The 15,964-nt window shown below is 38.6% G+C and overlaps 1 protein-coding gene across 1 annotated transcript in view; it reads left to right on the top strand.

The window, feature by feature from the left end:
- BTLA (B and T lymphocyte associated) overlaps positions 1 to 6,984 on the top strand; it is a 43,363-nt gene extending 36,379 nt beyond the window's left edge. Inside the window, 3 exon segments of the mRNA XM_059919989.1 lie at positions 1,788 to 1,928; positions 3,459 to 3,505; positions 6,733 to 6,984. Of these exon segments, the coding sequence (XP_059775972.1) occupies positions 1,788 to 1,928; positions 3,459 to 3,505; positions 6,733 to 6,984 (440 nt within the window).
- Positions 6,985 to 15,964: the final 8,980 nt, after the last annotated feature.

The raw sequence follows: 15,964 nt of genomic DNA on the forward strand, positions 1-15,964 counted from the left end.
AACAATGCAAGAGGGTTCCCTTTTCTCCACACTCTCTCCAGCATTTGTTGTTTGTAGATTTTCTGATGATGTCCATTCTAACTGGTGTGAGGTGATACCTCATTGTAGTTTTGATTTGCATCTCTCTAATAATTAATGATGTTGAGCAGCTTTTCATGGAGAAGCACAATCTTTATTTCACAAATAGTTCCCACCATGTCATCAAAAGTCTTTCCTTGTGGCCTTCTATACTCACTTGGGACACCTGATGAATGTTCATCTTGTTATTCAAGTGCCAAAGGGTGTCATATAGGCTGAATTGTGTCCTTATACTTAAGGAGTGGGAAAGAGGGAGTCAAAGCAGAGAGAGGAAGATTGTGTTGTATTTATACAGTCTTTGTTTGAGATTCAAAATAAACCCAGGGGTTTACTTTGTGTCCATGATCTTGAGGTGATGATCTACAAATTTTGCAAACTGCCTTTGAGCTGGATTATTGGATTATCTGTTAGTATGTAAATGCAGGAGTCTTCTCAGAGACTAGCTCTGATTTTGGACACACCTGAGTATAACCCGCATTGTTTTCACAATCAATTTCAATTCTTTATCTTGTCTTTCTATCTCAAAATGGACTCAAAATAATTCAGAACACCCTCTTATAAGTAAGTATCAAACTTGCCAAATAAAATTAAGGAAACTAGATTGTTAAGTGGTTGGAAAGTATTACAAGTTGCATCTTCTTAATTGAGTGGATTTGTCTGTATTAGGTTATCTGTTGTCGGAATCTTAGTCCCTATTCCTATCCATTCCCCTCCCCCAGACAGCCGAGTTTGTCACTCTTGGTAATGATTTGGCTGCTTGCCCAACCTAAACAATAGCTGCCGCATGAACAACACAGCATTTGTTACCGCTCAATTACCAAACCATTTCATGCCCAGATCCAGTAGCCCGTGACCACATTTACCCCAAAACCAAGTATATGGGGAAGGAATATGTAACTATGTTAATATATCTAGAAATAAAGCTTTCCTACATAAAAAATATTAACACAAGTACAAAATCGAAAGATATGCGATGAATTCTGATATTTTCTATTTTGTTATGTTTCATTTTTTAAAGTTATTTTTTATCTGTTAAATTGTTCCACGACCCACTAGTAAGTTGCAACCTATCGTGAACAAAAAGGGCCTTAATACACATTAACACTGATCAATAGTAATGGGAACCAGCTGTATGCCCAGAGAAGCATATCTAGAGATACCAAAGGTATCTGAAGATAATAAAAGTATTTGGAGATATTAGGGTTATGAGACAACAAAAAGGCACTGTGTTAAATGAACTTCAATTTAGTTTCAGAAGCATGTTGGCTTGAGTCTCAACTGCCATTTACTAGCTATGAGACCTTGGGCAAGTCTTGGGACAATTGCTCTTCTCAAGGCAAGTGACTGGATAAAAAATATTCCTTACTTTTCTTAAGTGGTGAATATGAAAATTAAATAAGACAATGTAATGAAAGGGTGTGGTAAAATGCTTTCCAAAAGTTGTTATGGATATTGTTTTCCAGGGGATTAACCCTAGCAGAATAAAAAACTTTTCAAAAGATAAATTATAACCTGGAGTCATTCACATATGCTCAGCAATAAAGCAAGAGGTGGGTGAGAGTACTGAGTCCTGGGGTTCTTGGGAGAAGCCTCTTGAAAGGGAAATAGAGGCATCAGCTGGAACTCCATTCAAGTTCTGACAATTCAGAGGGTGTTACCTAATGTATCTCATATTTCTTAACCATCTTTAGTACTGACTAACATTCCAGATACAAGGAATGCCTCAGGACCACCCTCCAAGGAAGAGATGGTGGACCAACAATGGACCCTTTATAGTTTGCTTCCTTTGGGGGCTTTACCTCTATTCATTACCTGTTTCCACCTATTGTGCTGCCTTAGACGGCACCGCGGTGAGTTCCATCTTCTCTCTGCTGCTCTGTGTCACACATTTGGGGTTCAGTTATGAGGGCTGATAGGTTTTTAGTTGGTTTCTGTTGGCTTTTTACACACTATTCTGCTATAAACTGTGGACAATGATTTCTTAGGGGACAACTCATCTTTCCACCAGAAAGCCAAGTGGATTAATTCAGGTCTCCTCTAGTCATGATGAGGCATGCTCAGCACAGCACAGTGCTGCAGTCAGGATTGTGGTGAGGAAGGCATATTGTTGGGACTTATTCATTTTACTTGTGTCAATCTTAGGAGGAACTCTTCTAACTTTTAAGGGTGTTGAAAGGGAGGTTGAAATAATTTCTCGGATCAGCATGTCTGATTTGAGTTAGTTTGTCTCATCCTGTGTTTTACAGCCACATCACATCATGCCAGTCATCCACACCCCTGTCTAAATGAAGACCCAGTGTCCCCAGAGGAAATTCATATGTCTGTGCTTACTGTTGCCATCATAAGCACATGCTTGAACTGTATCCCCACCCAATAATAATGCATTTCAAAAATGTGGGTTTGGCTATGATGGGAGAGGTGTGATATTTTGAAAACAATTCTGTTTTTGTAAGAATTCACTCAATGTCACTAGCAAACACTGAAAGACAGTAAGAGAGAGATGTATGGCGACTTCTGGTCTAGCTCAGGTCAAAACCAACTCAGTCCTCTCTCTCTTTCCTTTTTCCCCTCTGCCATCTCGTCTAATCCCTTTCCCCACAACAGCAGCAGCCACAGTGTAGCTATAGAGACTAAGCTGGACAGAGCAATCCTTATTTCTGCCATGAGAGAAAGCTTTGTCTGAGCAAAAGTGCTTCTGCTGTTCTGTGGTGAGGACTTCCAGAAACCAGAACCTTCTCAGGATAATGAGGGACTCCTCTGTAACTCCAAGTCCACATCTGCAACTCCAAGGCTCTTTCCATGGTCCCCCTCCAGTTTTTGCCACCTTTCTTCTGGCAGCTGGAGCTTCAGAAAAAAAGTCAGGGGTAAGTCTTTTGATTTACCCCATCCGAAGTGAACTAAGCAGTAGGAGATCCTGACTATGTAGGTGGCAGGACAGCAGTGTGTGTGGCATTAAGTATAGAATGTCCCCAGAACAATGATTCCCAGGCTTTTTAAAGTGATGTGCTAGGTCCTGCCCCTTCCTCTTGGATATGCCTTTCTGGAGTGAGAAGTGAAGAACCAATGAACAAAATGGGCAGCACGAATCCTCACAAACAGATGTGTGTGTGCAACGCTAGACACAGCAAATAAACAAGCCCAAATTAATAATGATGCTGTCGATGGCATGCAAGTGGGTGAGCATGGGTGGGGGGCTTTCCCACCTCTGCTCTAAGGACTGAATTTCAATCCTTAGATTTCAATCCTCAGACTGCAGATAGCAATCTGATTCCAGAACCTCTATTCTTAAATGACCCTAATTTATAGGGAATTGAGGAAGAATTTTGTTTTGTACTGTTTTTTACCCCTTTTGATTTCTTATTTCTCGTTTTGAATTCCAGGGGAACAAACGAAGCTTTCTGATACAACAGGAAGGGAAAGTAACCTGGTATGTTTGATGTATCTGTTAAAACAAATGCAGATTGTCCACTCTCACCACTATTATTCAACATAGTTCTGGAATTTTTAGCCACAGTAATCAGAGAAGAGAAAGAAATAAAAGGAATCCCAATCAGAAAAGAAAAAGTAAAGCTGTCATTGTTTGCAGATGACATGATACTCTACATAGAGAATCCTAAAGATGCCACCAGAAAACTACTAGAGCTAATGAATGAATTTGGTAAAGTAGCAGGATACAAAATTAATGCACCGAAATCTCTTGCATTCCTATACATTAATGATGAAAAATCTGAAAAAGAAATTAAGGAAACACTCCCATTTACCATTGCAACACAAAGAATAAAATACCTAGGAATAAACCTACCTAAAGAGACAAAAGACCTCTATGCAGAAAACTATAGGACACTGATGAAAGAAATTAAAGATGATACAAACAGATGGAGTGATATACCATGTTCTTGGATTGGAAGACTCAACATTGTGAAAATGACTATACTACCCAAAGCAATCTACAGATTCAATGCAATCACTATCAAACTCCTAATGGCATTTTTCACAGAACTAGAACAAAAAATTTCACAATTTGTATGGAAACACAAAAGACCCCGAACAGCCAAAGCAATCTTGAGAAAGAAAAACGGAGCTGGAGGAATCAGGCTCCCTGACTTCAGACTGTACTACAAAGCTACAGTAATCAAGACAGTATGGTACTGGCACAAAAACAGAAATATAGATCAATGGAACAGGATAGAAAGCCAAGAGATAAACTCACACACATATGGTCACCTTATTTTTGATACAGGAGGCAAGAATATACAATGGAGAAAAGACAGCCTTTTCAATAAGTGGTGCTGGGAAAACTGGACAGCTTCATGTAAAAGAATGAAATTAGAACACTCCCTAACACCATACACAAAAATAAACTCAAAATTGATTAAAGACCTAAATGTAAGACAAGACACTATAAACTCCTAGAGGAAAACATAGGCAGAACACTCTATGACATAAATCACAGCAAGATCATTTTTGACCCACATTCAGAGAAATGGAATTAAAAAAAAAAAAAAACAAATGGGACCTAATGAAACTTAAAAGCTTTTGCACAGCAAAGGAAACCATAAACAAGACAAAAAGACAACCCTAAGAATGGGAGAAAGTATTTACAAATGAAGCAACTGACAAAGGATTAATCTCCAAAATTTACAAGCAGCTCATGCAACTCAATATCAAAAAAACAAACAACCCAATCCAAAATGGGCAGAAGACCTAAATAGACACTTTTCCTAAGAAGATATGCAGATCGCCAACAAACACATGAAAGAATGCTCAACATCACTAATCATTAGAGAAATTCATATCAAAACTACAATGAGGTATCACCTCACACCAGTCAGAATGGCCATCATTAAATAATCTACAAACAGTAAATGCTGGAGAGGGTGTGGAGAAAAGGGAACCCTCTTGCACTGTTGGTGGGAATGTAAATTGATACAGCCACTATGGAGAACAGTATGGAGGTTCCTCAAAAAACTAAAAATAGAACTACCTTACGACCCAGCAATCCCACTACTGAGCATATACCCTGAAAAGACCATGATTCAAAAAGAGTCATGTACCACAATGTTCATTGCAGCTCTATTTACAATAACCAGGACGTGGAAGCAACCTAAGTGTCCATCGACAGATGAATGGATAAAGAAGAGGTGGCACACATATACAATGGAATATTACTCAGCCATAAAAAGAAACGAAATTGAGTTATTTGTAGTGAGGTGGATGGACCTAGAGCCTGTCATACAGAATGAAGTATGTCAGAAAGAGAGAAACAAATACCATATGGTAGCACATATATATGGAATCTGAAAAGAAAAAAAAATAGTTCTGAAGAACCTAGGAGCAGGACAGGAATAAAGACACAGTGGTAGAGAATGGACTCGAGGACACAGGGAGGGGGAAGGGTAAGCTGGGGCGAAGTGAGAGAGTGGCATGGACTTATATACACTACCAAATGTAAAATAGATAGCTAGGGGGAAGCAGCCGCATAGCACAGGGAGATCAGCTCGGTGCTTGTGACCACCTAGAGGGGTGGGATAGGGAGGGTGGGAAGGAGGGAGACGCAAGATGGAGGAGATATTAGGATATATGTATATGTGTAGCTGATTCAATTTGTTATAAAGCAGAAACTAACACACCACTGTAAAGCAATTATGCTCCAATAAAGGTGTTAAAAAAACAACAACAACCAGAAAAAGACTCAACAGACATATAAAATAAACTTATGGTTACCAAAGGGGATAGCAGGGTGGGGGTGGGTGGGTGGGGATATAAATTAGGAGTTTGGGATTAACAAGTACACACTACTATACATAAAATAGATCAACAACAAGGACCTACAATATAACACAGGGAACTATGTTAATATCTTGTAATAACTTATAATTGAAAAGAATCTGAAAATTTATATATATATATATATATATATATATATATATAAAACTGAATCACTTTGCTGTACACCTGAAACTAACAGCACATTGTAAAGTAACTACAATAAGAAAAGAGACCCCAGAGAACTCCCTTACCCCTTCCACCACATAAAAACATATGAAGATGCAACAAGAAGACAGCTGTGTTTGAAACAGGAAGCCAGACACCGAATCTGAAGGTGCCTTGAACTTGGACTCCAGCCTTCAGAACTGTGAGAAATAAATGTTGTTTAAGCCACCCAGACTATAGTATTTTTGTTACAGCATCATGAAAGAACTTAGACACATGTATTACTCAGTATTATGGTCTATTAATTAGTCTTAAAACACAAAAGTAGATTTTAAGAGGGGTTTACGTCAAATAAAGTTATCCATAATTACACTATTGTGTTGTAATATCAACTATCAATCTATTATATGCACCTGTTTGCCGACTTTATGGACAGCCTATATTTTGACACCTCTACCATCTCTTGAATTTTGCAAAACGTATTTTAAGTACTAAACAAATGACTGATAAAAGCATATCTTATCTCAGTGCTTGATCACTATTTATTTTTTCCAATCTATGTGACCAAAACTTATTTTCTGCCTCTCATCTATTCAAGCTCATCAATTTACATCGGAAAACAAGTGGATGGATTTTCGCCAAGATTAAAAGGTGTATTTAACACCGTGAATTGATTCATCAGTAAGTGAATTTATAAGCCCACATAATTGAAAAGTCTAGAATAGTTCATCTTTGGAGAATCTTGATGAGAAGATTATATTAAAACTATCAGAATCTGGATATTTTAGTCCATCTTTTGCTTCTGCTCACCTCTATTTTGGATCAACCCTCAGTCAGGCTCTGTCTGCAGCAGCTCTAGAACTCCAAGTGCAGCAGGAAAGAAAGTCCTGGTCTCAGGAAGCTCAGAGAGAAACCTCAGAATGGCATCTCAGTGATTGGCTGTCCAGACTTAGACCCTATGCACATTCGTGAATCAAACTGTAACCAGACCAAACTGTGGTGCACAAATGTATTGTCTGAATTAGGATTTGGCCACAAGGGCATCCCCAGAGCCAGGTGTAAGGTCAACTTCACTCTACACATATGGACAGAAGCTTGGAGAAGGGTGACTCCCCACAACCAAATCAGGATCCTGTGCCCACAGGATGGGAGTCTTGACTTTGGTAGCAAGACCAACAAATGCCCATTATAGATGTTCTGATATACAATATAGTCTCTGTAGTACATACAAAAGTTACTTTGGGGGCTTCACAGAAAGAAGCAGTCATTCTTCAGGAAACATCAAATTGATGTTTGGAAAGATGCCCATAAACTGCTGATCTGGAAAGACCATTCATATTAAAAGGCCATTAACAAATAAAGAAAACACTGGCTTCCAGTACGAGCCAAAAATAAAAATCATAAAAGCAGATGCTTCAGCTTTCCGGTATTAATCCATCACTGTGCTGCATCTTAAGAGAACTATCACCTGACTAAGCAACAACAGAATTTATTTAATCTGACAATCGTTAACATTCTGAATAGCAATGCCTGGGGGGTCAGCTAGTGATCAGATAAAATTATGCATCTTGAACTTGTTCACTCTGAACTCTAAGGGTCCACATATGCTGGCTATGTTCCACTCTACCAAGATTCTGACAGGAAAGAAGGGGCCCTCTTTAGTCATTAGTCTGAGGAGGTTGATAGAATATAAATGACTTTCTGAAGCTTTATCCTTTCATGGTACAAGGGAGTGCTGTCCAAATGTCAGAGGAAACATACTTTCTTTGCCATCAGTTAATAAACTATTTATTGAACACTCCAAATGTTGTTAGCCCTACCAGAGTGAACTTGGTTAAGAGAGTGACACCTGCCTAAATTCATACTCCCTGTTTATCCCATTCATAGCTACTTTGGGCTTTTCATAAAATTCACATATATACATAATATACAGTAAAAAAAAAATCAGTATTCTGAAAGCCTGCTATGTTGTATTAGGCATTGTGTTAGATGTTAGGAATCCAAGAAAGACATTTCCCCTTTCTTCATATCCTTTCCAGGATAGGAATTAAGATATTAAGCAAATAACCACACAAACATTAATTACGTTTGTAAGCATTATAAACCAAAAAAAAAAAAATCTCTGGTATGCAATGAGAGCTAATTAATATGAGGATCTAACTTAAGTCTGGAGGTTAAGGGAAGTTTGCTAGAGAAAATGAGATCAGGAATATGAGCGGCCATAGGAAAAGGGGGTGCATCGTCTCGAGTCCCATCAGGTGACAGTAATTTAAACAGGGGAAGTTTAATATAAAAATTATCAAGCTAAGATAGGAGATTCACCATGTACATGGAAAGAGAACTCTAAAAGGTACGTTAGGGCTGGGTAGCACACCTAAGGAAGGACAAATTTGCAAGGAAGGTTCAACTTTCATTGAAAGAGGTGGTTGAAAGAGATGTGGTTGTAGAACACTGGAGGGTGGAGAAGATTGCCAGATGGCCTGGGCCAGAGCTGGTTCACAACCTCTGGGCAGGGAACAGACAGGCATACTGGCAGGCAGCCATGAAGATAGAGTGGGGCACACAGTGGGAGTTGAGGGTACCATTGGAATGGAGAGGATTCCTTTATATGAACCCAGTGCACTCCCATGTGCAGCTCAGGCTAGGGCAGCTCAGGGCCAGCATGTGCACACATGGGGCTGAGGGTACAGAAAACAATGACCTGAGCTAGGGAACAGGCCCACACTATCTGAGCCACTGCTCTAGTCAAGAATTAAAGAAAACGTATGGCCAAATGCTGGAGAAAGCTGCAGGCATCTCGCACTGAAGAAAACTATATGGTCCAAGCACTGAAGAAGAAATCATGCTCTCCAGGAGCCTGGCAAATGAGACACTGGAAAGGGAAGGAAACTCCTTGTTCCTACAGTATCTCTCCAGTGCCCTCAACTGATAAGGCTTAACATCATGTCAGCTGCCAAAAGGAAAATATTTAAAGGGCCCAGGTCTATTTTTACAGATCAGGCAACAAGGTGAATTTGGAGCTGAGAGGCAATACACTGGTAATGGCACAGGGGTAAAGAATGTTTCAGGCAGAAGGAACAATACATAGGAAACTCTTTGATAAACCCTCAGTGTGGTCAAGCTGCTGAAAGAAGGCCATGTGGCCCAGAGAGTTTCATTTAGTGGGGTAGGATGAGACTAAAGAGGCTGGGAGAGGCCAGAAAGAAATTCACATGGGCTTAGGTCATAAAAAAAGAAAAAAATTACTGGCTCTCATAATAGAAAATTCTAGTGGTAAACTGAGCTTCAGACAAGGGTATATCCAGCAACTCAAATATGGACAAAAGGAACTAATTTATTACCTGTCCCCCTCTCTGCTTTCTGTAGATGTCTTACAGTGTTAATGTAACTATGGTTCCATTTTGTGCATATGATAGCTGCCAGTTTTCCTAGAGGTTCTGTGTTTCTTTATTCACATCAGGTAAAGATTAAAAAACAAAAAAGAAATCTCACCCAATTCTCTCTTGGAAGAGTAGAATGCTGCTTTTCCCTAAGAATCCAATAAACATCTCCTGCAGTCTCTTTTTCTCAAGTTGGTATGTGTTCCCTGAACCAGACAAATGTTACGTGCTGATTGGATGAAACCAACAAAGGCCCACCCTTTAAGACAACTCAGATTATGGGTGGGATCACCTTCCTCAAAAACACATAAAAATTGGAGTTATGTTTCAGGGACGGATAGGGAATGGAGTCTGACTGACCAGTTAACTGACTAGCAAAAATGTACACCTCATGTGAGGATTCTATTCTAACGATAATGTAAAGCCTGAGATGGGTTTCAGAAAATCACTAGCTCGTGTATGGGTAATTAACTAGGGAGAAAAGAAGGGGTGGAGGGAGACAAATCTTAAGCCTCTGGAAGTCATCTAGGTGAGCAAGAACGTTGCCAGCAGAAAATGCAGAGGTGGAGGTGGATTCCAGAAATATTTAACAGGTAGAAAGTTTGAGACTTGGTAGCAAGTTGGATTTGGAGACTGAGTGAGAAGGAGGCATCAGTGATAATACCCAGGGTTTGAATGCCTAGGAAGGAATGGAGATTCCTTTTACTGTGGATTCTGATGGAGAAGAAGTGCTTGGAGGTCAAGTATCACTTCAGTTTTAGACGTGTTGAATAAGTGAGCACAGTACTAGAGAAAAATTACAATGCTGGTATTTAAGGATTTGTTTCACTATTTCCACATCCAAGAGTTTTATTTTAAAATGAGATCAGAACTCATAAAATTTAAAAAACCCACAAAGCTAAATATATAATACATTTCAAATGCAAAAATTTATGTATGTATCACAAAATATCAAATAAAATGTAAACTTATAAGTGAAGGTAAGTTACCATTCTTGCTAGCTCTGCTGCTTCCTTCAACATCAATTCCTTTAGCCCCAGGGCATCTTCTGAGCTTTGTCTCTGAGGTAGCTGGTCCCTCTGAGCATCAGTATTAGCATCCTATGCTTAGCTCCCAGAGCTCTCCTCGGCCCTGGCCCTGTCCTGCAGGAATTTTTACTTGTCTTTCTTATAACCTTGTACTGCCCGTGTTCTAAAACCTCCTCTTCCTTAGAGAAGAGATCCTCCCACTTCAGAGGGCATCTACTCAGGCCTTTCTCATTCATTTTTTTTTTTTTTTTTTTTTTTTAGTGGAGATGGGGTAGGGAGAGCAAAAGGAAGATGGAGAAGGAAGCTAGGGAACTGCAGGGTCTGGCATGGCTTGTGGTAAGGGTGTTAGGAATAAGAGCCAGAGGAAGGGAGTACAGGATTTGTTTGAAGAAAATCTACCCTCTTCTCTTCTTCAGCCCTCTATTAGTCTTCATTATTTGAGACTTCTGGAATTCATTTTGTGTCTTTGAATCACATTTTCTAAAGAAAGTTGTTTTCCCTGTTTCAATGTAAATTTGAATTCAATGTTAATGGACTTCTTTCAGTAAATGAACAAAAATATGTTTTGAGAAATTTCCCTTAATAAGAATTCTGGGTCAATATGAAAGTTAAACTTTAACAGGAAGAAACTGCCTTTTATTGATATTAATAGCATCATTATTCATTGGATTTTCCATTAAGTCTCTTGTAATATTTTTCCCCAGAAAAGTGACTCAATGAATTAAATGAAGGAAATACACAATCATAATGAAGTTACAAAGATTACATAATACTTCTTGGATGCAAAAATAAATTTTTAATGGAGAATCCAAAGGAAAATTTAAAAAAGACTGTTCAAACACGGGGAAAGTGCAGTTCAGTGAGAGAGAGACAAAGTGAGAAATAGAAGAGAGAGAAGGAGAGAGGATGTGATTTTGCATGAATCACATGTGTTTTCTAGACAAGCTACTTGGTATCAGGAGATAGCCCCTGCCATAAGAATGGACTGTGTTCCAATGTTCATTTGTAGTCTTTTGTTTAGGTCTTGGAACAATGTTAGTTAGGACAGTAATGTCCTAAAACATCAGTAACAACCTATTTAACCTTCGATATGTCTGAAATTCTGCAACAGCGGTGACTTACCAGCCAATAAGGTTGTGACACAATAAAAATGCATTCAAATTCACAGCGTTGGATTCTGGGAACATATCTCTGCATTCAGGAAAGGGATCAAGTTCCCCATATTCTATACACCAGTAATAGGGACAATCTCCTGGAGAAAGGTGAGGATACCAAATGAACAGAGGGCTCCAGGAGACTGAAGTTGGAGCAGGTGTGGGGCTTTTGGCCTCTTGCTAGATAACACCACAAAGACAATTTTAGTCTTTGATTGCTTTTTAAAAAAAAAATTATATTGGAGTATATTTGGTTAACAATGTTGTGTTAGTTCCAAGTGTATAGCAAAGTGATTCAGTTATACATATACATGTATCTATTCTTTTTCAAGTTCTTTTCCCATTTAGGTTATTACAGAATACTGAGCAGAGTTCCCTGTGCTATACAGTAGGTCCTTTTTCTTGGTTTCTTTGGCTCCTTTGGTTCATTTGTTATCCTTTGGATAACAAAGAATTATTCATACCAAAATTTCAATAGTGCTGAGGTTGAGAAACTGTGGTATAGAACATCATCTTGGAATTTGTTAGAAATACAAATTATCGACCCCCACCCAGACTTAATGAAGCAGAAACAGAGGGCAGGGCCCAGCATTTGTGGTTTAAGAAGTCTTCCAAGTGACTTTGATTTTCAAGTCTGAGAACTACTGGCAGAAATATTACGTTGATTGGACTATAGATTTTTTATTTTTTTATTTTTTATTTTTATTTTTATTTTTATTTTATTTTATTTATTTATGGCTGTGTTGGGTCTTCATTTCTGTGCGAGGGTTTTCTCTAATTGCGGCAAGTGGGGGCCACTCTTCATCGCGGTGCGCGGGCCTCTCACTATCGCTGCCTCTCTTGTTGCGGAGCACAGGCTCCAGACGCGCAGGCTCAGTAGTTGTGGCTCACGGGCCCAGTTGCTCCGCGGCATGTGGGATCTTCCCAGACCAGGGCTCGAACCCGTGTCCCCTGCATTGGCAGGCAGATTCTCAACCACTGCGCCACCAGGGAAGCCCTGGACTATAGTTTTTAAATAATGTAAATCTTTTGCCAATTTCACTACTTTATGATGTTCAATTTCACCATAAAATTGTTTTCAAAACATTTCACAACCTACAGAGACCATAATTGAAAATGGTTGCTTAACCTTAATTTTCAGAGAGATGTGACCCAGCTCATAGCCTCAGGTAATAGCAATAAACTGAAAAAAAAAAAAAAAAAGGAATTTTTTTAAAGAGAATTTTTTTGATGGCTGGACAACCTGTTAAAGAAACTATGATCAGTCATTTGCAGGTGGGATGTCAGTGATTTCCTAACGTGGTTAATTTCACATTCTCAATGATGAAAATTGTCATAATAATAAGATTGACGAATCAGAATATCTCACATCAATAGTCTGACTTGGTGACCTAAGTATACTGGTGATACAGGAAGGATGAAGGATCAATTCAAAATTTCACCTAAGGCACATTGCAGACCTTTATATTTGACATCGAGTATATATTTATAGTGAAATGGTAAGGTTTTAGTGAAGATGAAGGAAAATATGGGAATCCCCCCCAAAACTAAACAAAACACACACTATTTATAGTGTAATCTACAGATCCGCAGTGTTGGCAGCATGTGGGAGCTGTTAGCCATGCAGAATCTCAGGCCCCACTGTAGACTCATTCAATCAAATCTACAAGGGCTATATTTTCATAAGTTCTCCAGGTGGCTCATGTGCACATAAGAGTTTGAGAAGCACTAGAATAACTCAAGAACAATGTTGTCTAAGAAGGTGATAATTTCCTTGCTGTTGATATATGATAAAAATGTCCTTATGAGTTCCATTACTAATAACACTTGAATGCACAAGGAAACTAAATTCAGTGAATTTTGTTCTCTGATTTCCTTGGATATGAAGCATCCTATTTCAGAAGATTTCCTAATCAGCTTTCTACTGTTGCCAAAGTTGTGTAATCTTTCGTTGTCACCATCCAGGCAGATAGAAGACGGAAGGTCATGTCTGTAATATACAGTTCTTTCCTCTTTTCTTTCATTATTCCTTCTCAGCCTCCCGTGACCACTGCACAGTTTGTACTTTCATTCATTCAACAAATAGTTTTTAAGCATCAAGTGTGTGCCAGGCTCTGTTCTAAGTATTGGCGGTTTTGGGAATGAAAAACATAGCTCATGACTATGTTTAAGGGCATAATTTCTAATAAACTATATACAAATGAGATAAATGACAGACTCTCAATTATTTGTTTTCAAGTGTCGAGTGAATTTGACACAAGTTCAAAACATTAAATGGATGAAGTAAGTGACAGGTTTATAATCTAATGTTATTTGATCATATTTGGCACATGTTTTACAAATAGTTCCCTTTATGAACTTTCTATTGTAATAGTTTCTTTCCGTTTCTTTTTTTTTTTTTCTGTTATTATTATTTTTTTTTCCACACACACACACACTGTATTTTATTTTTACAAGAGATAAATAGACTGACACCAAGCATTGTACATGGATGACCACAACAAAAGCAACGATTGCAATTACCAAACATGAAACACACTCATACTATGTCCTAATATTGACATTCAGTCCAGCAATCCTCTACTGTAACAGCTCCTTTACTTTGCAGTGAAAATTGATTTGTATATTCTTTGCCTCTGAGTCCTTGTGGGATTTTTTTTTTTTAAATTCAGACAGAAAGTCACAAAAATTATACTCATCCTCATCAGTTCACTCAGTCCCATGTAATTCATTTTTTTTTTCATCTTGATCTTTTGTTAGCACTTTTATGAGTTCATCAGTTTTTCATTAGAGTTCTGAAAATGCTTATTCATTCAGTTCAGCAGTACAGTCAGTTACCAGAAACCTGGACTTGTCAGAGTCTTTTCCATGAATTTCTTGAAGATGAAACCCTTTTATAGGAACATATTTGCAAAATCATCAGAGTACACCCAGAACTGTCTGTAAATGACAAAAGACTTAAAAATGACCACGGTTAAAGATTTGATGAAAGTTCATAATAATGCAGTTGACAAGAAAATTAGTTATTTCTGAGATATACATTTTAAAGTAATAACTAGGATTATGACTTATAACATTATACCAGAACATATAAGATTTTTAGAAATTTCATGTAATGTCTGAAACATTTATATTAACATATTTCCATACTCTTTCCGTTTCTTAATCTTTGGAATGGATGACAAATAAATGAGCAAGGATAAAGCAGTAGAAAGAGGTCTGGAATGAAGGACATCTCTGTTTGGGCCCCCAGGTCAGTCTGTTTGCCTTCGATTAGTCACTTTCTATTCTATCAATTCAGCCAATGAGTCAGGATGTCCCCTCCCATACTAAAGGGAAAGAAAATGTAATTTAATTTTTTCATGTATCTGATACTCTTTCAGGCAAGGTACACTGGAAAGGGCACTGTCTTTGGTGTTGGGAGAAGGGGATTTGAGTCCTGGCTTTGCCACGAGCTAGCTATGAGACTGAGTCCATCCCGTCACGTTTCTGAACCTCAGTTTCCTAATATGTAAAATGACAACAAATGTAGTAAAATTTATGAAAGCGCTTTGATATAAGGATATCATTAATCATGTAAGAAAGACTTATTATGTTTTGGGTCTTGCATTATTTCAGAAATACTGCTCGCTCAGGGTTGTTGTCATGAAATGAGGAAGTAAGCTGCAGTAGATGGAATTCTAAATAACAGAGTGGTTACTGTAAATAAAGCACACTTGCTGAATTTGCTTACAATAGCCTCCTGAAGACCCAGACTTACTTTTGTCTAATCCTGTCTAGAATTCCTTTATTTATTTATTTATTTATTTATTTTTGGCTGTGTTGGGTCTTCGTTTCTGTGCGAGGGCTTTCTCTAGTTGTGGCAAGCGGGGGCCACTCTTCATCGCGGTGCGCGGGCCTCTCACTATCGCGGCCTCTCTTGTTGCGGAGCACAGGCTCCAGTCGCGCAGGCTCAGTAGTTGTGGCTCACGGGCCCAGTTGCTCCGCGGCATGTGGGATCTTCCCAGACCAGGGCTCGAACCCGTGTCCCCTGCATTGGCAGGCAGATTCTCAACCACTGCGCCACCAGGGAAGCCCCCTGTCTGGAATTTCTAACAACCAATCTCCTTAATATACTTATTCACCTAACTTTACCATCAAATGGCTCTAACAAGTGTCTGTCACTTGTAAGTCCAGGTTGAGGTATAGCTAAAGAGAAGAGGTTAGCTATATACAGTCCCTGCTGTGTTCTTTTGCAATAATTTTCTATTAACATACCAGGTAGGTGTGAGTGACTAGTCAAAGGAGCATCATTTAAGGCAGATATTCTCTTCCGGGTAAGCAAAATAAGTCTTTTTTTTTTTTTTAACTGATAATTGATAATTATTGATTAGAACTGTTTCACTGTGCC

This window comes from Balaenoptera ricei, chromosome 4, assembly GCF_028023285.1.
Source record: "Balaenoptera ricei isolate mBalRic1 chromosome 4, mBalRic1.hap2, whole genome shotgun sequence".
Lineage (NCBI taxonomy): Eukaryota > Metazoa > Chordata > Mammalia > Artiodactyla > Balaenopteridae > Balaenoptera > Balaenoptera ricei.